The 22,447-nt window shown below is 52.2% G+C and overlaps 2 protein-coding genes across 12 annotated transcripts; one reads left to right on the top strand and one right to left on the bottom strand.

Annotated features, from left to right (window-relative positions):
* The first annotated feature begins 206 nt into the window (after positions 1 to 206).
* On the top strand, positions 207 to 16,282 carry ATXN1L (ataxin 1 like). Of its 4 annotated transcripts, XM_082770124.1 has the most exons (4): positions 207 to 287; positions 531 to 2,131; positions 11,894 to 12,003; positions 13,715 to 16,282. In XM_082770124.1, the coding sequence occupies exons 2-4, from the start codon at positions 644 to 646 to the stop codon at positions 13,761 to 13,763; spliced, it is 1,647 nt and encodes a 548-aa protein (XP_082626250.1). In that variant the 5' UTR covers positions 207 to 287; positions 531 to 643; the 3' UTR covers positions 13,764 to 16,282. The 4 variants fall into 4 exon arrangements, 3 of the variants coding, with proteins under 3 accessions (XP_082626250.1, XP_082626251.1, XP_082626249.1); XR_014318350.1 differs by lacking the exons at positions 11,894 to 12,003; positions 13,715 to 16,282 and adding an exon at positions 6,477 to 7,225 and having other exon boundaries at positions 531 to 6,252; XM_082770125.1 differs by lacking the exons at positions 11,894 to 12,003; positions 13,715 to 16,282 and adding an exon at positions 6,477 to 7,225.
* On the bottom strand, positions 8,661 to 22,410 carry ZNF821 (zinc finger protein 821). Of its 8 annotated transcripts, XM_082770128.1 has the most exons (7): positions 21,933 to 22,410; positions 20,587 to 20,678; positions 12,658 to 12,783; positions 12,031 to 12,173; positions 11,350 to 11,454; positions 10,259 to 10,425; positions 8,661 to 9,551 (listed from the first exon to the last, which is right to left on the bottom strand). In XM_082770128.1, the coding sequence occupies exons 2-7, from the start codon at positions 20,624 to 20,626 to the stop codon at positions 8,897 to 8,899; spliced, it is 1,236 nt and encodes a 411-aa protein (XP_082626254.1). In that variant the 5' UTR covers positions 20,627 to 20,678; positions 21,933 to 22,410; the 3' UTR covers positions 8,661 to 8,896. The 8 variants fall into 8 exon arrangements, 4 of the variants coding, with proteins under 4 accessions (XP_082626254.1, XP_082626255.1, XP_082626256.1 ...); XM_082770129.1 differs by lacking the exon at positions 20,587 to 20,678; XM_082770131.1 differs by lacking the exon at positions 10,259 to 10,425 and having other exon boundaries at positions 9,420 to 9,551.
* Positions 22,411 to 22,447: the final 37 nt, after the last annotated feature.

Below are 22,447 nucleotides of genomic sequence, written 5' to 3'. Positions count from 1 at the left end.
AGCCGCTGCCCCCCGCAGCAGCGAGGTCGCCTCGGCAGCGCCCGCTCCGCTCTGGGGCCGCCCGCAGCTCCCGGCCCCGCGCAGGGCTCCCCCGCCCCGCCTCGCCTCCAGCCGTCGCCGCGGCAACGGGCGCTGCGGGCGGCCCCGGCGCTGAGGCGCTTCCGGCGCGCGGCCTCACCTCGTCATCGCTGCGCGCCGCGGCGCGGGGCGGGGCCGGGCCGGGCCGGGCCGGAGGCGGCCGCGGGGCCGATGGGGGTCGCGGAGCAGGAGCCGGGCGATGGCGGCGGGTGAGGCGCGGCGGGCGCCGGGCGGGCCGGCGGAGGCGGGGCGCGGCCGCGGCGCCTCGGGCCCGGCGGGGCGGAGCGGGGCAGGGCGCGGGGCGGCCGGGGCCGGGGCCGGGGCCGCCGAGCGGGGCGGGGGCTCGCGGCTCCGGGGCCCGGGGCCCGGGTCTGGCCCCGTCCCCGCGGCTCGGGGCTCCCCCCGCGCGGCCCCGGCCCCCGGGCTCACGGCTCCCTCTGTTCCCGGTGCAGGTGAGGCGGCGGCGGCCGGCGGCGGGGATCCGGGAGCCGGCGTGCGGCAGCCCCTGCGGGCGCCCCCATGAACGAGCGTCGCGGCCGCGGCTGCCGGGACTCCGCGGGGCGCCATGAGAGCGGGCCACGAGCGCAGCCAGGAGCGCCTCCCGCCCAAGAAGCGGGAGCTGCCGGCCGCCAGCAGCGGCACGGAGGCGGCGCGGGCGGGGGGCGCCCAGGCCTCGGGCGAGGGCCCCGAGTGGGCCCGGACGGCGGGGCCGGGCCCCGCGGCCCTGCGCTACGGCCCCGGGGAGGCCGCGGAGGCGGTGGCGGGGCTGACGGTGGACCAGTACGGGATGCTCTACAAGGTGGCGGTGCCGCCCGCCACCTTCTCCCCCACGGCCCTGCACCCCGTGGTGAACGTGAGCCCCCTGACCCCGGCCTTCAACGTGACCTCGCCGATAATCCAGCACCCGGGGGTGCCCTACCCGCCCATCCACTACGCGCAGATCCCGCCGACGTCCCTGCAGCTCATCGGCTCGCATTACACGGTGCCCTACGCTGTCCCTCCCGGCTTCCTGCCTAGTCCTCTCCTGTCTCCTTCCACCAACCTCGCCGCCTCTCACGTCCCCCACTTTGTGCCATATGCCTCTCTCTTCACGGAAGAAGCCGCTCCTTCCCCCCAGACTACCTCTCCTACCCACACCTTCAACAAATCTGCTTCTGCGGTCTCTCCCTCGGGCCAGATGCAGCACCATGCTGGGACCCAGCCACTAGATACTACGCTAGGTAGAATTCCTGTTTATTATCAGATGTCCCGCCTCCCACCAGGGTACTCGGCATATGAGACACCCACAGCAGGTGGAAGCCCAGATTCTTCTCAGCAAGACAGTCAGCTGAGTTCAGAGGTAGCTGCTGCCAACGGTGGACAGAGACATCTGGAGCACAACGTGGTGAGGAGGACCAGTGAGGCTGTGGACTCTGGCAGCAGTAAAGCCGAAGACTGTCCGCCAGGGGCTGCAGTGGGATGTGTGGTTGATGGACAGTTTCTTTCAGGTTACCAGACGTTGAGAACAGAGGTCTCTGTGCCAGCTCACAGAAACACCCCAGACACTGACCTGGAGGTCCAGAGGGTGGTAGGGGTGTTGGCATCTCAGGATTATCATGTTCTGGCAGCCCAGAGGAAAGATGACCCAAGCCCTTTAAACCTTTGCCATAGTATCTCTGATCAGCAGGGGGAGTCAAAGGACATTTTGAGGAACACGGTGGAAAGGGCCGCTGCTGGGAAGAGCCAGTCCAGGAGTCCGTATGTTGTATCCCCTGAAGAGATGGTTAGACAAAGACAATTAACCAAAGGAATGGTGATAGCCAACGGCAAGCCAGTACTGGTTCCCGTTGGATCTGAGCCCATCAGGTCTTCTGCTTCAGAAACCCTGGTAAGGCAGAGTCCAGACGTGCAGGCTCGAGGAAGTGTGCTTGAAAAGGACCCGGCACAGCTGCAGCCACCCAGCTCCTCACACTTGCCCTCCCACTTCATGAAAGGAGCCATCATCCAGCTGGCTACAGGAGAGCTGAAGCGGGTAGAGGACCTGCAGACTCAAGACTTTGTTCGCAGTGCAGAGGTGAGCGGGGGCCTGAAGATCGATTCCAGCACCGTGGTGGATATTCAGGAAAGCCAGTGGCCTGGGCTTGTCATGTTGCATTTTGTGGTTGGGGAGCAACAAAGTAAAGTGAGCATCGATGTGCCCCCAGAGCATCCCTTCTTTGTCTATGGCCAGGGCTGGTCCTCCTGTAGCCCGGGGCGGACTGCTCAGCTCTTTGCTTTGCCCTGTCACAGGCTGCAAGTGGGCGATGTCTGCATATCAATCAGTTTACAGAGCATGAATGGCAACTCTGCTTCTCAGGCTAACTACCCTCTCACAGATCAGTTGATATCTACTAGGGAGAAATCTGAAAGAACTGCTCAGGGGTCCAGAGAACCGTCTGACAGAGCTGCTGAAAGGAAGAGCCAGCCAGAAAGGGAAAGTGCAGCTCAGAGCTCTCACGCAGAACCCTCTCAGCCTGAGACTGTCACTCAGCACAGCTGGGCAGCCCCAGGCTTCCAAAGATACAGCACGCAGGCAGAGGAGCCTCGGCCCTCTCTGCTCCGTCCCTCTTTCATTCCCCAGGAGGTCAAGCTGTCTATCGAAGGGCGTTCTAATGCAGGGAAGTGATCCCTTTGAGGCTGTGAGCTAGGGCATGCCCTCCGGGTGAGCCTCACCTTCACTGGGTGGAGAAATTGCACACGCTTTGTGGCAGGTTCACCAGCAAGGCTGCCCTGCAGAACTGGATTAATTCCAGTTCAGTGGCTGACCAGTTCCTCTTGGGGAATCGAGAGGACTCCAGTGCCTCAGGGAGCAGCAACAGGCTAGCCGAGGTAGAGAAAAGGGACGTGCTCACGAGCTTGCGATGAGAACATCTGGAGGCTGGGGCTTTCTTGCACCTCCCTGAACAACTGACACCCTGCAGGGCAGGGTCTAAGTAAGCATTCAGGAAAGGTGGAGAGATGGGAAGGGCAGACGTGGCTTAAGGTAGAAAGTAAAATTGCTGAAGATATTATTCCTCCTTTTTCATGATGGGGAGAGATGGGTCCCCACTGGAGTTTAGGGGGCTCTACTCCCAGTATCCCCTTTCTTCACACATGCACTTTAAAAGGACCGTTCACCGATGGAGCTCTTGAGGGCAGGACGCAGATGCTTCTCTGATGGTTCTGTTTAATGTCTCTTCCACTGAATCCAACTGCTCTTTCTTCTTGCAAAGAATGTACAGAGATTTCCATGAATCACAGAAACTCAAGAGGAAGGACCAAAAGAATGGGTTTGGGTACAGGTGAATAGGGAACTTGAGCACTTGGGATGGGGCACGGGATGGGAGATGTCAGTTTCCTGCTTTGAAATATTTCTGTTGTCACCTAATTATTGTAATATTAGTCACCAAATCAAATATTCCTTCCCACGTTAATAACCTTAAAAACAAAATCTCTTGGGCTTAAGGCTTTTAAGGCTTAGCCTGTGGGTGAATGGGGCTAGGTTTTGTTTTGTTTGGTTTTTGTTTTTTTTGAAAGCTGGAGTCAGATATATTTAGCATTCTCTAGTGAGGGATGGAAACACATCCTTCGACTGTGAGAAGACCGAGACTATTCTGTAATTACATCAGAAGAAAACTTTACAGATGGCTAATTATTCCCTGCAGGCAGTTTTCTGAATAAACTCTAAAGAAACAAGCGTTTGTGCATGTGCAGGCAAAGTACAAAGCTTCAGCTAATTACAGTTCCATGAGTAATGTAGGGACTCTAGGGATCGCAGCATCGTAGGGCATTTCTGGGTGTTTTTCTGTTAGTTGTTCTAACGCAGAACTTTGGAGTTCCTCTGTAGAACAACACAGTAATATCAAGAGTAGCCTTCTTCACAGTGAAATCTAACAAATGTGTATTAATACCTCGTTATGGTAAATAACACTCCATTCGAGTGAAGGCTCCTGCAGTTACACTAATTTGCCCTCTCTGATGGTGTGTTATGACACTGGCTTTTGTCAAGGGTAAGAGCCTTTACTGACTTAACGTGGATTTGAGTATTCCCTGTATTACGGTGCCCATCACTCTGCTAGGACCAGGCTTTTGAGGATTTCTTCTCAGCGTGCCGATCCCTGCTAGAGTCCTGATGATGCTCCTGATGTTAGTGTACCATTTTCTGTCTCCCTTGTCTCATCTTCCTGAAGTTTTCTGCCAGGCATGCTGGACTGCTAGGGCTCTGCTTCTCTCTTTCCCCGAATGGCTTGTGTGTCAGCACTTCTCGATGATGTGGCTGCCCTCCTGGTCAGCTTCTGCGGTGCTGGTGTCTCAGGGTTGGTCTGAATACTCTTCAGAAACGTGTCCTGTAACCAACTGGCTTCAGTTGGCTGTGTGGCAGGGGCTTTGTGCATACGTGTTCTGCAAGCGAGAGAGTCTCCAGAAGGGTTCTTCCATCCAGGCCATTGATTATGATTTCCTAGCAAATCGCTAGCCATTTCTGTTGCCTTTGACATGCCTGCGCCGGGAGAACAATTTATTTTCAGGCCTTAGTTAAGATACGCTTTGTTCATGCCTTCAGTGTTTGTGCCTCACGAGGGTTTCTCCAGGGTGAGGATGCTGCCCGTGTCACACATAGCTTCCCCAGAATCACAAAATGCTTGTGGTCTCATCACCTGCATGTGGAAATGCACAAGGTCACAGTGACACTGTCGTGTGAAGATTCTGCCTCCTTCGACGCGGCAGCTGTGGGGTGCTGCCTTTTCGTGGCACAGGAACATCCTTGCCTGGGCCCAGGTGCGCGGCCTCATTCCCACGTGTGTTCCGCAGTCGCTGTTCATCGGACTCTCCTGCACAAAGGCCTTGCCTGATGCTGGTTAGTGCTTAATGCTCAGGATAGCCAGGGTCTGTGGCCAAGAGCAGAAGACAGAGGAGCCCGGCTTCTCTTGCCTGTTCTTTGTGTGGCGCATGCAGAGGGACTGAGAGCTGTGGCAGGCAGCTGAGGAAGGGATCTTGCAGAGGTTTGGCCAGTGAGTGCGGAAGGGACGTTGTGTGCTCAGAGTGTTTGTGCAGCTGGACGGTGCAGAGCCCCGGTGTGCCCATTCAGACATGGAAGTCTCTGTCTTAGAGGGTTTGGAGAGCCTGCCTCATGTCCCGTGTGTCGCTGTACTCACTGCTTCTAGGTCTTGGCCGCGTGGGGCGGTGGTCTGAAAAGGCTGGTGTATGAAGCAAGATGCCGCGGGGCTAGACCAGCTCTGCCTGGGGCAGCTGGGGGTTGGGCGGGTGCTCGTCCTGGTGTTTCCTTGGCTGCTGGCTTGGCCATGCATCTGCTGAGTGGTTCTGTGGTCCGTGGAAGAGGCCAGGGTGTGTTTGTCCTTGGGGCTTCTGTCCAGGCTCCCTGTGAGTCCCACTGTTGAGCATGGTTCAGCTGCCAGCTCTTCTGTTCTCTGGAAGCAACGGTTTGGAGCACATCTCATGGAGGAGGCATTGAGAGTAATTTGGGCATCTGGCCGCTTGCCCCAGGGACTGTGGGTAGGAGGGGAGTACCGGAGGCCCTCTAGCCCAGCAAACAGCACTCATAATCACTGGAATCTTTCTTTACTGGGTTGGACTGTGTTGCTCAGCTCCAGTGGTGGCTGTTGGGTTGAGTGTTCAGGCTCTCTCGAGACAGGGAGTGTGCGAGACAGGTTCTGCTGTGGGCAGGAAGGCTGTGAAAGAGCCCACAGAGGAGGCATTTATTTCTTAGGTTTACATGGATAGGGGGAGATAAAGCCAGGAAGACGTTATGGAACGAGCTGGTTATCCAGGCCTTTCTGCTGGCAGAGATGTGACAGGCTTCTCAGAAATACACTGTTTTCCTGCTGCTATTGTGAAGGGAGGGAGAGCTGTGGTCTGTCCTACCTGAAGGAGGAGGCGTCCTGGCCTTGGTCTTACCCAGCTCGCACGGAGGCTGTGGGAAGAGTCTGTAGGATGCAATAACGGGTGTCTGTAGCCATCTGTCCCATCTCATGAAACATTCCTCGGGTCAGCTGCCCATCAGAGGCCAGGCCTGCTCCCAGGCCGTGTGTACACTGTTCCCCCAGGAACACAAGACTTGCTCCAGGTGACGAGCGCTCATCACTACCAGACTATGCAGAGGAAGCTCTGTCTGGAAAGGAGGAAAGCTGCAGGAGCACCTCTGCCTCTCCTTTCCAGCAGGTGCGCAAGTATAATGCACTTTTCACATTAAGTGTCCCCATCCCTCCTGTCCCCACCCCACACTTGAAGTCACTTTCCCCAGTAGAGAACTAACGATCCTTGTTACTCAGAAAAATATTTTAAATGAAACTACAGCAGCTTGAGTAGCCCAAATGCTAGTTCCTGCCCACAGCAGTCCATGTGCCTTTCCCTAGCGTCACTCACAACTGCTCTTTGCCTTTCAGGCTGTCCCGGGCCTGAAACTTTACAGAAGCTGCTCAGATGGCTACGAATGCACATTCTGTACAGAGTTTGGCCCAGGGTATGTTCCGTGTAGGGCTTAAAATGCCGATGGTCAAGACTCCTCCATGGTCTTCACATCTGTCCATGGAGGACAGGACTTGTCCCGACGTCCCAGGCTGCTGCCACCCCACCCTGCAAACGCGCCGTGCACGTTCTGGTCGCTTTTCGCTTTCGTGGCACCTTAGAGCCAGGGGAGGGTCTGCGCATGCTAAGCAGAGCAAGGCATGTGGCACTGGGGGAACTGGCTGGGCTGCCCTGAGGCAAGGAGGTCTTTGTAGATAAGTGCTGATCCCTCAACTATAATCCCAGTTATGTAATGGCTGTATTAACATGTAACCGACCGCATTGTATCTAAAGCCTTAGAACTAGTCAGGTGCTCCCCTCCAACCTTGCTCCCACCCCATTCCTCCTACCTGATCTTTAACAAAGCATTAATAATTCTAAGGATAATCTCTATTTTGTTGTGCTTTTTTTGTAACTGTTTTAAATAAATCAATTTGTACTGTATATTTGTACTTTTGGTGAGATCCTTTTTCCTGTTTTACCATTTTAAGTCTGTACTTGGCTACACACAGATTGTATTTTTATTGTTAATGCTCTTATGAATATTGCATTTAACTCGTTGACTCTGTAAACACAGTATATATCTATATCTATATATATCTATATATAAACCAATAGCTTTTCCTTTGGTGTTTGAGACTTTTTGCTCGTCTGTGGCATCAGTGATCGTTTGAACGGGGGTTCTCTGGTCTTACACAGTGATCTGGAAACTGACAAACACAAGGTAAAGGCAGACAGATAGCTTGTAAGCTTTAAGTCTGCATTCAAATACTTTCGCTTTTCTGTGATCTCCTTGAACCCCTTTGATACAATGGTTTTGTTAGTAAATATTGCTTGGAATAATCATAAGGTGCCAGGGAGGTTGTGGTAAAAGCAACCTCAAAAAAGTGTACAGTTAGCACAGCAAAGCTATGTCTCTGCTGGCCAAGCAAAACACACAATGTAGGGTAACAGCAATTGCTGCAAAGAGCAAACTGTTGGCTTGAGTGTGAAAATGAACAGAGGTAAGAATAAAAGTGAGATCAGCTCACAGAACAAAAGAGGATATGGAGAAGGTAACATAGAACTGAATAGATCCTTGCCAGACCTGGTGCCTTTTCCCAAAGAGAGCAAGGCAAGGATGGCTCCTGAAAATCCAGATGAGAAGATAAAACAACTTCTCTAAGCTGAGGAAACAAGCTGTTACAGTGGCATGTTAAAGAGTGTAGGGTTCAAAAGATTAAAAGCTTTTTGTAGTGAGTGCCCACAAGACTGTCTATAAGGTTAGTTTCATGTCATGAAAAAATGCAGCATGGTGCACTTCAAAGGCAACTATTTTAAGCAGTTAAGTAGGACTTCAAAAGAGTTGCGGCAAAAGTTTTTCAAGCTAACTAGAGGGAAAAAATCAAGTTTCTAAGTCACTGAAAAATGACTGGCTCTGTCCTCTCTGCAGCTCCCTTCAGGTATTTCTAGGCATGGGCAAGATCCCCCTAACCATTCTTTTCTCCAGGCTGAGCAATCCCAGCTCTTGCAGCCTCTCCTCAGAGGACAGATGTTGCAGTCCCTTTGGGGCCCTTTGCTAAACTCTCTACAGCATGTCTGTGTCTCTCTCACTTGCAAACCTGAAATGCTGTTTAAGTGAAAATTACCTTGTTCATCAACTGGCAAGCTGCTCCTTGTTTGCTTACCTCGGTCAGCCTTTCTGTTATTGTCTATATGAGGTATCTTAGAACAGGAATTACTTCCTCTTAGTTTTTCCAAGTACACTACGGCAAACAAGCACATAGAAATAGTGTTAAAGGGTGTGCGCAGCCATTTGCAGGAAGATGGCATCCTTTTTTGCTTCAATTTTTATGGACACAAGCAGTGAGGTATGTATTCCTGGAGGAGCATGGGACTATCAAAGTCCTCAGCTCCATTACTTACGCTGCTGTAAATAAGTTCCTTTTTCAGTGAGGCAGGCTTTTCACCTGTAGCAAAACTGCAGCAGCCTAAACCCATCCATGCTGCAAGGGTCCAAGAACAGGACAAAGTACAAAAGGTAAAGAAGGGGACTAAATAAATGTGAAACATTAATTTATTTTCCCACTGTTCACAAGCTGTGGCTGACCCCCACAGCAGCCTGTATCCTCAGAATCTGCTTCCACCAGGGCTACTTTGGCAGACATCTCTCAGCTCTGTTCTCCTCCTGTGTTCAGGAGAAAGTCGGAACCATCTGTGGGGGAGAGCTAGCCAGGGACCCACAACAGCCTCCTGAGCATAGAAGCCTGCTAGTTTGCCTGCGACAGACGCAGCAGTGGCGGTAGTCTTTGGCCGCAGCTCAATGCAGTGTACTGTTGCTCTGCTCCTCAAAGGTCATTTTGCCCAGCAGTTGGCTCTCCAGCTCTACGTTGCTCACTGGCAGCTGGAAGAAGTTCATTTCAGCTGCCAAAGCTGCCATGGCAGAGGGGTCCTGGCCAAACTGTGCCCGAAGCATCATGTCCATTTTCTCCAGGCGCCGCTTCAGCCTCTTGGCCTCGCGTTCCCGGATGAGCCGGGCCTGCCGTTTCTCTGGGGTCTCGTTTGCACGTTTCAATCGCATGGCTTCCCGGTCTCGCTGCAGCCGTCGCGCCCGCTGTTCATCTGTCTCTTGCATGCGCTGCAGGCGCTTAGCTTCTCGATCCCGCATCCGTCTCACTTCCCGCTCCTCGGGAGTCTCGTTGTCCCGCCGGCTCTTCTTGGCTGTGCGCTCCCGCTCCAGACGCTGCAGCCGCACTTCCAGGGGCTCGTTCTGCCGACGAAGTGCCCACTTTCGCATGCCAGGTGTCTGTGCCTCCAGCAGCTTGCGATACGCAGCGCAGTTGTTGCACACTAGGAGGATGCTCGCAGGATATACAGGGGTGTGAAAGGCAACGTCCTTCCCCTCGACACTGGAGGGGCCCTCAGTTTGGGGTGCGGGCAGGCGATCTGCACTGAGCACTTCTGGCAGCTTCTCACTGGAAAGCAGAAAGTGCAGAGTGTCAGAGACTTGGTGCTGACAGGAGGGACCTCATCTCGGACTGACGGGGAGGCTGCAGTGAACAGTACCCCTAATAGTGCCCATGACAGAGGCCTGTGCTAAACCATCCCTGCCCACAAACACATCTGAATACCTAAAACCAATCAACAGCATAGACAGGGGTAGGAACAGGGTTAGCCCAGAGCAGTACCTGAGTTGGAAGAGTGCAAGGGCAGGAATTAACCAGCAAGCTGCTACTCCCCATCATCTCTGGATTTCTCCATTCCCTGTTCCCCTAGTCAGTGAATAATCTTCCACCAGGGAGGACACAAATAAGGAACATTTTGGTTTCTGCCTGTAGTCTTGCTTTGGAAATGAGGAACTCATCTGGGCAGCACAGACCCTGTCTGATGGACTGATCAGCAAGGAGAGCAACGATTGTTCTGTGACAAGAGTCTCAGTGCTCTGAAGAATCCTACTTCTTCACAGAGCTAAGAAACACCCTTTTAGCAGCACAGCTCGTGGAGATTTTTGCAGGTAATGTGGAGCTGCAAGGAGGAAGGGATCCAGGAAATCTCAGTCATTGTGGGTGTTCACAGCTGGCCTTTAGTAGGGCATAGACATGATTCCTGTGTCACTTAAGGCAACCCACCTAATCTTTTCTGTGGGTACCCTAGCCCACTCACCAGCCAGGGCGACCCTGACCTGTTGAATGTGGCGTGGCTGGTGAAACGTGCTCCACACACTGCACAGTTTGACAGCTGGTCCTCTGAGTGGATCAGGAGATGTCGCCCAAGGGATCCTGGTGAGCTGAGGGCTCTGCCACATACAGGACACATGTAGCTCTTGGCGCTCACCACAGCTGCAGTGTGCTGCAAAACAACCACTAGGTTGTTAGTTACAAACTGCCCAGCTCCCTGCCCAGTTTGAGGTGTGCTAACAAAATATGGCAAACCATTTAGTTCAGCCTCTTGGAAAAGGATCATTTAACCACTAAAACCTCTGGCTTACAGCTCCTAGACTAAGTGCAAGACATTTGGGATGTCACAGATCAAATACCTTCCTGCAGTTCAACAGCAGTGCAAGAGAAACAAGTAGAGCCAGAACGCTCAGATCATACGACCTGCCCCTTGTTTTCAGAAAGGCATCTAAGCAGCTGGTGTTGCTAGAAAAAGCATGACTGCACCAGCAGTAGGCAGGATGCTGGGGAGGGAAAGCTCACTATGATGGTAGCTACAGACAGTCAGCTGGTGCAGATAAGTGGTCAGTTCAGCTCTGTTTCATTCCTTCTGTTACAGACTTTGATGTGCTGGGAGGAGAGTACTGACAAAAATCCTGTAAGATCCCAGCATAGATTTCCCGCAGTACTGGAATTGTTTCAGAGGAAGAACTGCTGTTTTCATGGATAGGAACCGTGATAAAGGGACAGAATAAAGAACCAAACGATCAAGAGGAGGGTTCCTTATTTCACTGAGTGATGTAAAAATTGCTTCTGTGTTTGATCTGAAAGAACTGTCTTGTCTCAGCCTGCAACTGCTTGTAGTGACTGCCTGGGGATGGAGCTGTGCTCTCCAGCTGTGCAGACTGGTGCCTTGCTGATTCTTTCACCAAGGACTCCCTGTGGATTATCTGCTATAAACTTCAGTCACATCCTAGATAGGAGGATCAGTTCAGCTCTGTGACTGCAAAAATCAGAACAAAGCCGTCCCATGCCCTTGCCCAGGCCTGTTCCTGAATTTGGGACAGCTGAGCAGCTTAAGGCCAGAGACATCCCCCCATTTGGAACCAACCCCTACCTGGTACACGTGCGCAATGAGCTGCTCTCTGCTTCCACATTCCAGCTGGCAGAGGGGACACTGGGACAATCCCAGCATGGGGTCAGCATTCAAACTCTCGGTAACCTAAGGGGAGGGAAAGACACCTTGGTGTAGGGCACACAGGTCTTCACACAGCCACCCCACCCTCCCTTAGTATCTAGTCAACACCTGCACACAGGCCTTGCCCAAATCAAGTGCTGTGCCCAGTCCTGCTGGGGCTGGTTTGCTGTTCTCCATCTAAAACTTCCTTTATGTATCCTCCGAGCAAAACTCCTGCTGCCTCCAGAAGCAAGAGAAGCCTTGTGGCCCACACTCGCACCCATAATCTTGCCAGCACAGTGCCTCTGGTAGGCAAGGTCTGCTCTGCAGCAGAAGGGAAGGGGAGATCAGTCAGAGAAAGGTACCAGCACTGAAGGAGGTGGACAGACCACGTAAGCATCTCAGCAAGGCAGGAGAATAGCAGTTTGTCTCCTGTTCCTGGCAACCCAAGAACACCTCACACCATTTCCACTATTTCCTCCAGCCAGGAGATACTGTTTGGAGGAAGCGAGAGTGGGGACAAGGGAAGAAATCACCCCGAGGAGAAAAGATGTGTTTTCACCCAGCGCCCTCTCTTCTTCCTGGGAACTTGAGGTGAGTGCAGTGCCAATATACACTTGCCTCATTTTCTCTCATCAGTGGGGTTCCAGCTGCAGGTTTTTCCACATTCTCTAACTCTTTCTTCACTTTTATCATTGAACCATCCTCTTCAGAAGTGTGGGAAGAGACTTCATCCTGGGTGGTTTCATCATCATCACTGCCACCTGAAACATACAGAGCAGTTACTCCAAGTGTCAGGGCCCTGAGGGCACTAATAAACCTTAATTGTCTTGACAAGCCTCATCTGGGGCCATCTGCTCACACCCACTGACCAGATGCTTCGTTTAAACTTCAGTCCCCAGAGTACTGCATGGAGCTCCCGGGTCTGTCCTGTTAGCCAGCCTTGCTTGGCAATCTGTGGGCAGAGCCCGTTGCTGTCAGCACCCCGCTCTGTGGGGTGCACCCTGCTGGTGAGCTGGTTGCCCAACCTGCGCTGTGGTGGCTCCGGGCCCACCTACCCTTAGGGAGCAGTCCCACTCTTGTTGGCTGATGCGGAGTCCTGCACAAGAGCCAAGGGCTAACCCAGAGGAGGAGATGAGTAAGATGGTCCCCAGAGGACCCCCGCAAGCTGTGCAGCACCTAACCTCAGCCCTCGGAAGAGTCTCTCCAGTCCACTACCTTGCAATTACTGGAAGGGGCAGAACTCACTGCTGCTGGAGTCATGGTCTTGCAGTGGATGAATGGCTGGCCTTTGGTCCCCAAGAGGTCCAGGAAAGCTGTTTTTCATCATGGCTTGGCGGGCTTGCTCCTCCAGCCCTGCAAAGACTTGCTCCCCTGGCAGCCACAAGGACAAAGAGTCAGACTAGTGTCGTTCCATTGATTTTACCACAAAAGCTTACCAGAAATGCATCAGGCGTGAGGTGGCTCACCTGCACTGCGCGGAACCTCTGAAGTCACCTTTCTGAAAGCATTTAAGTAACCGCTCTGCTTGCTGACCCCATGACACCAGCATTCTGTACCTGCTGATGCAAGTGTAGTCCCTATGTCTAGATCAGTCTTGCTAAGGGAAATGTTGGATGTCAGGCTGGTCTCTAAATCCTGTTTATATACTGCTCTGGTGACATGTAAAAAAGCCTGCAAGACTCCACATACCTGCCATATGTGCCCAGGTGACTTCCTCTTCTACCAGACAAACTATCTGCCAATAGAACTGCAGCACAGCTGGAGGTGGGGGGGAAGCCACACAGGGATGATAACAGTATCCCAAATCACGCATAGTGTTATTGGGCTCTTCTAAGTCATTACGTCCTATTCCCTGCTATTGCAGGCAGGGTGATGGTACTGTGACAGATCAGGATATTTAGAAAGCAATTCAATCACGTTAGGATCTGGGAAAACACAGACATTAGTGCTTGTATGATTCCCAAATTAGGTTAAACTGATTTTTAAATACAGGCTCTCTTTTTCTCTCTGTATTCTCCTTGCAGTGTAACAGCATGGCAAACTAAATCTGCATGCTTGCCTTAATTGTGGTGTTCCAGAGTTTAATCACAACTTCAATTAATATCCTAACTTTTCTCCGCTGACAGGATCCGTGTATAGTATTTGCCATGTTTCCTTATCATGCGCTTCCGCTGAAACATTCTCAACGTTAGCTCAATTACCATGCAGCGTGTTTGTGAATTTCTTTAGTTATTAGAAAGTTCCTTCATAGCTAGGTAGTAATTAACCGAATAAAATGCTGGCTCTCCTATGTTATTTCTAGGTATTTGGAGAGAGCAAATTGGTGGGGAGAGAGAAGGATCATTAGCTGAATGCCCTGTGCTATGTCCACTGCAGCATACTGGTGGCCCAGTAGTTAGATCATCACCACCTGGATCACCAGGCAACAGCCCAAACCATGGCATGTCCTGGACGTTCTACAGACGTTGGCTGTCGCCAGAGCAGCATCAAGTTGCTACTCTGCAGCACCTGCTTCCTGCCTGCGGTCCGCTGGGCTCCTCTACAGGGTGAGCAAGCACCCACCCATTCACGTTGAATTCCCTTTCCTCTCTGCACTGTTCAGTGGTTCTTTTCTCTCATCCATTCTACAGACAAAATGCTTCAGCAGACTGAGGATTTGTAGAGAGATATTTGATATTGATATTTTTTATATCATTTTTCATAATTTACATTTCTCCTTCAGGACATAATTATTTTTTTTCTCTTGAGAAATTTGCAGAGAAATAATCTCTTCCTGAGTGCCTGGCATCTTATCTGTTTTCCACAGTGGTGCTAAAACCAAGGGCTGTCCCTTGTGTGCTGTCACCACCTTCTCTCCCAGGAGGACTGGGGACAAGCTGCCCCTCCAGAAGCAGCTGGTGCTCAGAGCTCATCTTCTTCCACTTACGTGACGGCTAACTTGCTTCACTAACTTGCCTTGCCCAGATAAAATAAATCTCAGCGATACTTTATATACTCAAAACAGAAAATTAAGGGAGTGAACCCAGAAAGCTGAGATGCTTGTTTAGGTGCTTGTCTGCTGCATTGGCAGATGCTGATAATTAGTACCTCAACTCAGCATGAGAACAGGCAACAGCAAACACATTGAGAGAAAGTGATTACTTGAGCTCCTCTGAAAGAAAACTTCCTACAGCAGTGTCTGCTAGGGAAAGCTTCCAGTTCCGTAAAGTCAACCATTAATATTTACATTAAAACAAACAAATGACTTTGTTTCATATGTAGTTATAACTTGTTTTTATCAGTGGGTGAGCTGTGAGCACTTGGGACAAGGTGCTAGAGTTCCCAAAGGGCTAGCTTTTGGATTAAATTTATCAGCTGGTTTGTAACTCCCAGGAACTACTCAAAGCACAAATGCAGAAATAGTATGGAAGATGCAGTGCATTTTTAACATAAAACAAAGAAGCCAAAGAGTAGCTTTTGGAACCAAATTGCACCTTTTAGTATAGGGCCACAACTGGCATCAGTGTAATCAGGGAATTTCATTCTTGATCCACTGAGAGAACACCAGTCCTGTTCTAAGGAGGGGTGTATTCCCACATACTAAACTGTTTCAGCCAGCTTAGCCCCATGTTCATACTCACACTGCCTTTCTGGTGCTTACCTCAAAATTTCCGGCATTGCTTTAATGAGCAATAATTTACGGAAGACTTCAAAGACCTTCAGAAGTTTCACGGAGACTGAGGGAGAGGAGTTTGAGTTCCCACCATCCCCATGGAGGTTTCCAAAAGCATTTGAAGGCTTTTTTCAGTCTTTCTCAGAAACACGAGAAAGGTTTCTGTAGAGAGGACTTGAGAACACAATCCACGTTGGCTGAAGAGAGGTGCAGGAGAGCACCCTAAATCTATCTGCCACGGAAAGCAGCAGGCACTATGGTGAATACTGGGACATGTGCCCACGTTGGAATGCATCCCAGTGCTGAATGGTTTTCATAACCTGGAGCGCTGCTTTTATGTCTGGACCACATTGGTGGGACTGAGATACAAACTGTACGAACAGCGGACACTACAGAATTATGGTGCCTCTCCAAGAAGCAGATCTCCACGAACCACCAGGTTAAGAGCCCAGAGACAAGAGCATTGGAAGTCAAAGTATGCTGAAATGAGGAAACACATGGTATGCAGGACAGATGTGAAATTATGGTGGAGGATGTGCTACCCATGACAATTGTGAAACAAGACTCCAAACATTACCACGACTACTAGTGGAAGCAGTTACACGTTTGTTTCCTTTTCCCTTTCTCCTTCCAGATGGCTTTCGTTTCTACTGAGCAGCAGCCCAGAGATTAATGGCAGAAAAGTTCCTGCTCAGACACACAGACCACATTGGCAGGCTGCAATGTCACGATTTTAAAAATCTGTGATCTTTAGAGGAGACGACTGAGGGGACTCTTCCTATCAGTAACACTAACACCAATCACAACAACCAACAGAGCGATCATGTCTGCCAGTGGCCTTTCTGTACAGTGCACTCAGAACCAAGCTAACACTGACTCAGTACAGTGCAGAGAACTTTCAGCTTACAGCCAGAAACACAAATGGTTAGCCAAACCAGTGCTGTTAGCACTCAACATCTTGTGCATTCTCCACTAGCCTGTATCTAAAAGGCATCATGGGATTAGGGAAAAAAAAAAACAACTTTTAAAAACTCTTTCACTTATACAAAATTTCTTATTATACTAATATGGTCTCAAAAGGAACTTAGAGAAGAGTGTTTAGTTCATCTACTGATAGACTAAGTCCTACTTCAGTGAAACTTTAGAGCTGTAAGGTTTGACAGGTACAGGGTTATGTTTTTATTCTTTCCGCACACACACGCTCACATACAGACACTTATTCCCCCACCTCCACCCCCTTTTGAATACATTTGCATTTATGTGGAAAGGGAGTAAGACAGGCAACAGCTTTAGGATCACCACTATCAGTGAAGGACGTTGTGCTCAATATTGAATTCACAGACTCTTCTCCAGAATTTTCTTTATTAAATACAAAAAGGGCTGCAGGCTGACCACAACACCAGAACAAATCACTGTATTTGTTTTACAAACAGCTAGAGATGTAGGACAGTGAAAAACTCATACAAATGCCTCTGCTTTGCATTCCAGTTCTCCTCTCCATAATCTTGTAAGTGAGTGGGATGCCAGGAGAGCAGCTGTGGAGGTAGGGGGGCAGCCCTGGGGTACTGCGTAACAGGGGCAGTTATGACTGCTAGGACCTGGTGGTGCACCAACTTTGCAGCAGCCAGAAATGATTTTTTCCTGAGCCCTTTCCTTCTTGAACTGTATGAATGCAGGATAACTCTCAGGTGTTCTGGAAAATAAACACACAAACAAACAACCTCACCCCCAGATCCACAAAACAAAAATAAAAAGAAACCACATCGTTCCCCTGTCTTCCTTCCTAAACAGAAAAGTCTCTCAGAGATGAGCCACTTTACTCCCTCCTTGTACATCAATTTAAAGTCCCTGTTCATGTAGGTCTTCTCTGTGTTCCTTTCCTGGACCTGAAATTTGCAAGTCTGTCCACCACTGTGGATCTAGTCCACCTGCCCCATCGCTATTTGGGTTGTCCATATTGCTGTAGTGGTTACTGAAATGAAAAACAACAATTGAAAGAGTTAATATAACCGCAGCCCACAGAGCCCTTTAAGAACCAAGGATTTTGATGCAAGTAACAATTTTTGCTCAGTTTTGAATGCTGGGTGCTATTTCTTGCAAGATACTTTCTTTTCAAACTTGGAATATTATAGACAGCAGAATTCAAGAAATACTGAAGAGTACAGAGTGTGTGTGTATCAGAGGGAGAAGGAAGGAGACAGAGGATTAATGGGACACTGGGACCATGCTAAATACAGCTAGGAAATGTCCATTAATTTGATTTTAAAAGGCTATTCTGAAGAGATCTAAAATAAGCACCACTTGCAAAGGGTAGAAGCCATAGAAAGAGAAGCAGCTCATGGGACAGCAGGGAGGGAAAATAAAAGCACGCTAATACCTGAAGCAGAATTCTTGGCAAGCTCAAGAACAGTGGAGTAACCCATAACAGATGGAGTGACAGTGCAGCAATGGATGGGCTTGAAGGCAAGATCAGATGATTAATTGCTTAGAAAGATTTTATACTTTTACACTTTTGAGTCTGGGAGAAAATAAAGACAGAAACGGACGAATGAAGATATCTCCACAGGAACAATGTGACTGTATTGCATTTTTCAGTTCAGTGCAAAATGGGCAATGCAATAAGTATATTCCAGTATTACAGTTTTATTTCTTACCACATTGTCAGGTGAGAATGTTTTTCATGCACCATGTGGCAAAACAAAATTAAATTGTTAAGAGCCAATTATGTGCTGCAGCCCTGCCAAAGGGAAACAACTACAATGAAAGCTGTAGATGGACGGGCCATCACACACAACGCTACGTTTACGATAACAGTAATTTTACTGTTGTTTATCTACTATTTTGAATTTCTTTACATATCAACTTCTATTTAAAACGATTTGATCTGTAACAACACAACTTCCCAGCCAGTCACTCTGCATGCCGAAGTGCTTCTGTGCTAAGTGGGGTCAGCAGTCCCTGTTGTGAGAGGAAGGTCAAACAAGGGCCATGCCAAGCCTGGAAAGTAACCCTGGAAAGAGGTGGCATTGAGCAAGCCAGGGAGAGGAGACTGTAGCTGTTGCTTGCCCAAATGAATCTGAGAAGGAAGATAACATGGAGCAGCCAAGCAAGGAAGAAGTGGGCACCATCCTCCCATGAATTTGTCCAGTTAGATATTCACAGTAGCATTTATGCGAATCCAAAAAGCACTTCCCCAGCCCCACAGCCTGCCAAATCAGATCCCAATTGCAGACAACTGCATAAAAAGCTGCATACCTGCTGTCCCTTTTATTCCTCTCCTCCCAAACATTTCAGTCCCTGTGAAGAAGTCTCAGTAACGTGCCTGCTATGTCTCAGCCTGATTCCTCATTCTGCTGGCTCACCCAGTTCTTGGAGATGATGTTCTCTCCGATTTTCCTCGTCATTCACCAGCGCACTGGCATTTCTGGGCCCTCCAGATACACAGCAGGCTAGGTAGACAGAGAAGTCCCAACGATTTGGTGGTGTTCATCATAAGACACACAAGATTTCCATCTCAAGGAGGAGATATCACCATTGTAATTTTCTTGTATCTTTCAGTCCCTTTATTTTCTTGTGATCCTACTCGCTGCTTGTGATGACTCCTACTGAATGGTTTGTCTGTAGCTTACGCATTGCACGTAAAAGTGGTGAACCGGTCCCAAGTTTCCTCTCTCTATGGCCTATCTCACGCCCGTCAGTAGCCTTTTTGCCAGGTGGTTTCCCCAAGACTAAGGCTGGTGATCACTTGTATTGCAGATTAAAAAGCAACGTGCAATGTAAAAATGCAACAACTGAACTCCATAGCATGTATAGTCCTGTACACAGCAGTACAAGCTTCTGGAGGACATAACCGTTGTGCAGTGGAGTACAGAAGAGAAAACAGCCCACCTGAACGCCATGGAAGCTCCACCTACACCTTTAGAGCTGTCATACCCCTTGGTCCCCACGGCCGAGGGACCATAACTCTACACCAGAGGTGGCAACATACATGCAAGCTTTCTACAAGTCTAATCTAACCAGCAAGAGTAGCATCTGGGCGCTCTCAGAAGCAAATGTGTGTGGACAGAAGTGTTACTGGCATTGTAGGAGAAAACACGGGTCGTCTAAAGTTTCTCTAACTCCAAGCAGACAAACCAGTCAATTCCAAGCAGACAAACCAAAGCTATACTCTGCCCACTGTGGAACCCAGCACACAGAAGCAGGAATGGGAGAGCACGACTCAGCACAGCTACCAAAAGTTACCTCTACATCGCCCTCACGCTAGCCAGCAAGGAGCTTTTTCAGCTCTCCCACATCCACCTCTTGTTGCCTATGGGGCCTTCAAATCCCACACAGAGGTAATTCTCCCCACTACACTCAGTGAGCGTGCGGAGTGTTAGGTTACATCATGACGTGTTTTCTTCTAGCAGAGAACAGCATGCATAGATTTCTGTTGCCATATCCATACATAAAGGCACCACAGAGAAACACACAGAAACGTGCAAGCCAGCAGCATCAGCAAAGTAAGGCAGTTGCTAGGGCTGCAGCACTCAGCTCTCTGTCCCACAGTCATGACAGTTACTACAGCTTAGCAATAACCTAGGCCCCCTCATCTCATCAGCCTTGCTCTCACATGTCTACAGAAGTGGGAATTTGTTCTCCTCATTCCGGCTCAGATTCCAAACACGTCTCCAGCTACAAAGCTGAGTAGTTTCAAGGGTATAGCTTCAGACCCTCAACTTCCCTCTGCTGTAGTCAGTCAAACAACAGCTGTAGATGTGCAGATTCCCCTTTGCAGCTGAACATCCCCACAGCTGTCTCCGAGTGCTGCTAACATCTCTCTGTAGCCTGCCCACAAGAAGTGCTGATGTTCAGCATCTTCAGTCCGTTCACTATTCAACAAATGCCAGGTTCTTGACAATGCTGGAGAAACAGCCTTGTCCTCTCAGCTCTGAGAGGACAAGTATGATCTGACAGATAGCATTTATCTGTCCATTGATTGACTTAACCACTGCCTATTCCCTGAAAGGATAGAGCAAATGGCTTTATTTGCATTAGCTGGTAGGAAATTGAGGTACAGCGAGATTAAGTGACACGTCCATGCCAATCTGTTTAGTCTGTGGTAGAACAAAGATCAGAAGCTGGGATTCCCAGGCTTTCAGCTGCACACAGACCACCCTACCTGGAACTTCCTTTCCCAAGACTGGCCAGAGCCCCAGATTCACATTTCTTAGTATACTACCTTGCACTTGTGACAGTGCGAACGCAAAGCAGAACTGCAGGCCCTGTGCATACACTCATCTGCACACCTTTACAGTGTCAATTGTTTGGTCAAGCCTATCCCTGTCCTGCCGTGTCAGGACTCAGCCAGTTTCCCTGATGCACAGAGCTCAATTTCTCTTCTTACAGGCCGTAAGAGAAACCGTGAGTAACCATTCCCGCACAGACTGCACCTCTTTTCACCATTCCCCACCTCCCCTTCTCATTCCACAACAATCTGTCTGGGGCAGGGATCCCACGATGCTGCGTAACATAATACTCACAGTGAACTTTGTTAGGAGTGGTCTGTTTCCGACGGGACATGTTTCCCTGACCTGGGAGCACAGAGCGTTCGTTCCCTCAGCAGAGGGCTCACCTGAGAAGAGAAGAGCCTGTCACACACACCACTGGAACCTTCTGAGTCTCTGGCCAAACACAGCTGGGCACCTCAGGGTCACTCCCCATCCTTTTGCCTACAGGGCTCATTCTGCATCACCACAACCACGGCGCCGGCACCCAACACGACCCACAAGCGTTTCACAAACCACCATGCATGGGCAGCCCCACCCATCGCAAGCAAAGTTCCGAGCAACCTCGTACCTGGCGTACCAGCAGCTGAGAAGGCCCCGCTTCAGGAGCGACCGCGCGCTCGGCCTAAATCCCTGCCTGCCTCCCGTCTGCTCCCACGGCAGGTCAGGCATAAACCTAATCACAGCCACCACCAAACCGACCCAGAGAGAGGAGCAGGGGACAGCCGGAGGGGCCAGGCGCCAGGCACACAAAGGCACCGACCGCCTGGCGGATGCAGCTCCAGGCACGGAGGCAGCCACTGCTGGGCTGGCACAGGCAGCCCCAGGACAGGGCAGGCCACAGCCCCGCCGGCACCCCGCGAGCAGGCTGGCCTCACGGCCAGAGCTGAGACCGCCCGCGAGCAGGCAGGGAAAGGGGAGCGGCCGGGCAGGGGGCCCGCAGCCAGCCGCTGCCCCTCGGCCCCGGGGCGGGGACACGCCAGCACCCCGCAGGCTTCACCGGGGAAACATCGGCCCCTCCGACCGGCGGGGAAGGAGTCGGTGCCAACAGCGCCCGCGGGCAGACGGGCAAAAGGACTGGAGACGTTCACCACAGACAGACAGACGGACAGACGGACACAGGGACGCTGTCAGCCGCTGACAGGCAGACGCGGGGATGCTGCCGGCCTCTGACAGACGGACTCGGGGCTGCCGGCACCCCCCGGACAGACGGGCAGGCAGCGGCCCCGGCCCCGCGAACGGAGCCCTGCCCGCGCCCCCAGGATGCGGAGGACGCGCGGGGGAACCCGGCACGACGGCCCGGCCGGACAGACCGACCGACAGACAGACAGACCGACAGACTGACAGACCGACAGACCGCCCGCCCGGCCCCCGCCCCGCGCCCCCCGGGCCCCGGCCCCGCCTTACCCGCGCCGCGGAGCCGCGGACAGACAAAGGGCCGCGGACGGACGGACCGGCAAGATGGCGGCGCCGCCAGAGCGCGCGGCGCGGGCACGGCCCCGGGGAGCCCCCGGCCCGGCCCCGGCCCCGGCCCCGGCCCGGCCGCGCCCTCCCCGCCGCCGCTCCCCGGGCCCCGGCCCCTCGCCCGCCCGAGCTCTCACCTGCTTCTCATGGGCGCGCCTCGGCCAGCGGGCGCCGGACGCCCGGGAGCGCCCCGCCGCGCGCCGCTCCTCGCGGGGCCGCCTCGGGGAGCCGCCGCCCGGCCGGGGACCGCTCGCCCCGCGCCGCCACAGCCCCGGCACCGCGCGGCCGCGGGCAGCGCCGCCCGGCGGGAAGCCGCCGCGGGAGGTGCCGCCCCCCGCCCCGCTCCCCTCCTCGCCGCCCCGGGCGGGCACGGCACCGGGCCCCCTCCTCGCCGCTCGGCCGGGCCGGCTGCCGCGGCCGCCGCTGCCAGCGAGCTCTCGCCGCCCCGGCCCCCGCCCGGCGGGGAGCTGCGCCGCCGCCCCCGGCCCGGCCCGGCCCCTCCCTCCCGCGGGCACCGCCAGGCCCCGGCGGTCCCGGCCCCCCGCGGGCGGCTTTGCGGGGCGGCGCGGCGCTGCCCCCCGTGCGGCCGCCGCTTCCCGCGGAGGCGGGGCTGGCGGCGCGGGGCCGGCCGGCGGAACGCGGCGCTGCCGGA

The sequence above is a fragment of the Aythya marila genome, assembly GCF_965140915.1.
Source record: "Aythya marila genome assembly, chromosome: 12".
NCBI classification, from domain to species: Eukaryota; Metazoa; Chordata; class Aves; order Anseriformes; family Anatidae; genus Aythya; species Aythya marila.
The sequence above is the reverse complement of the archived record's forward strand: the minus strand, read 5'-3'. Positions and strand labels throughout refer to the sequence as shown.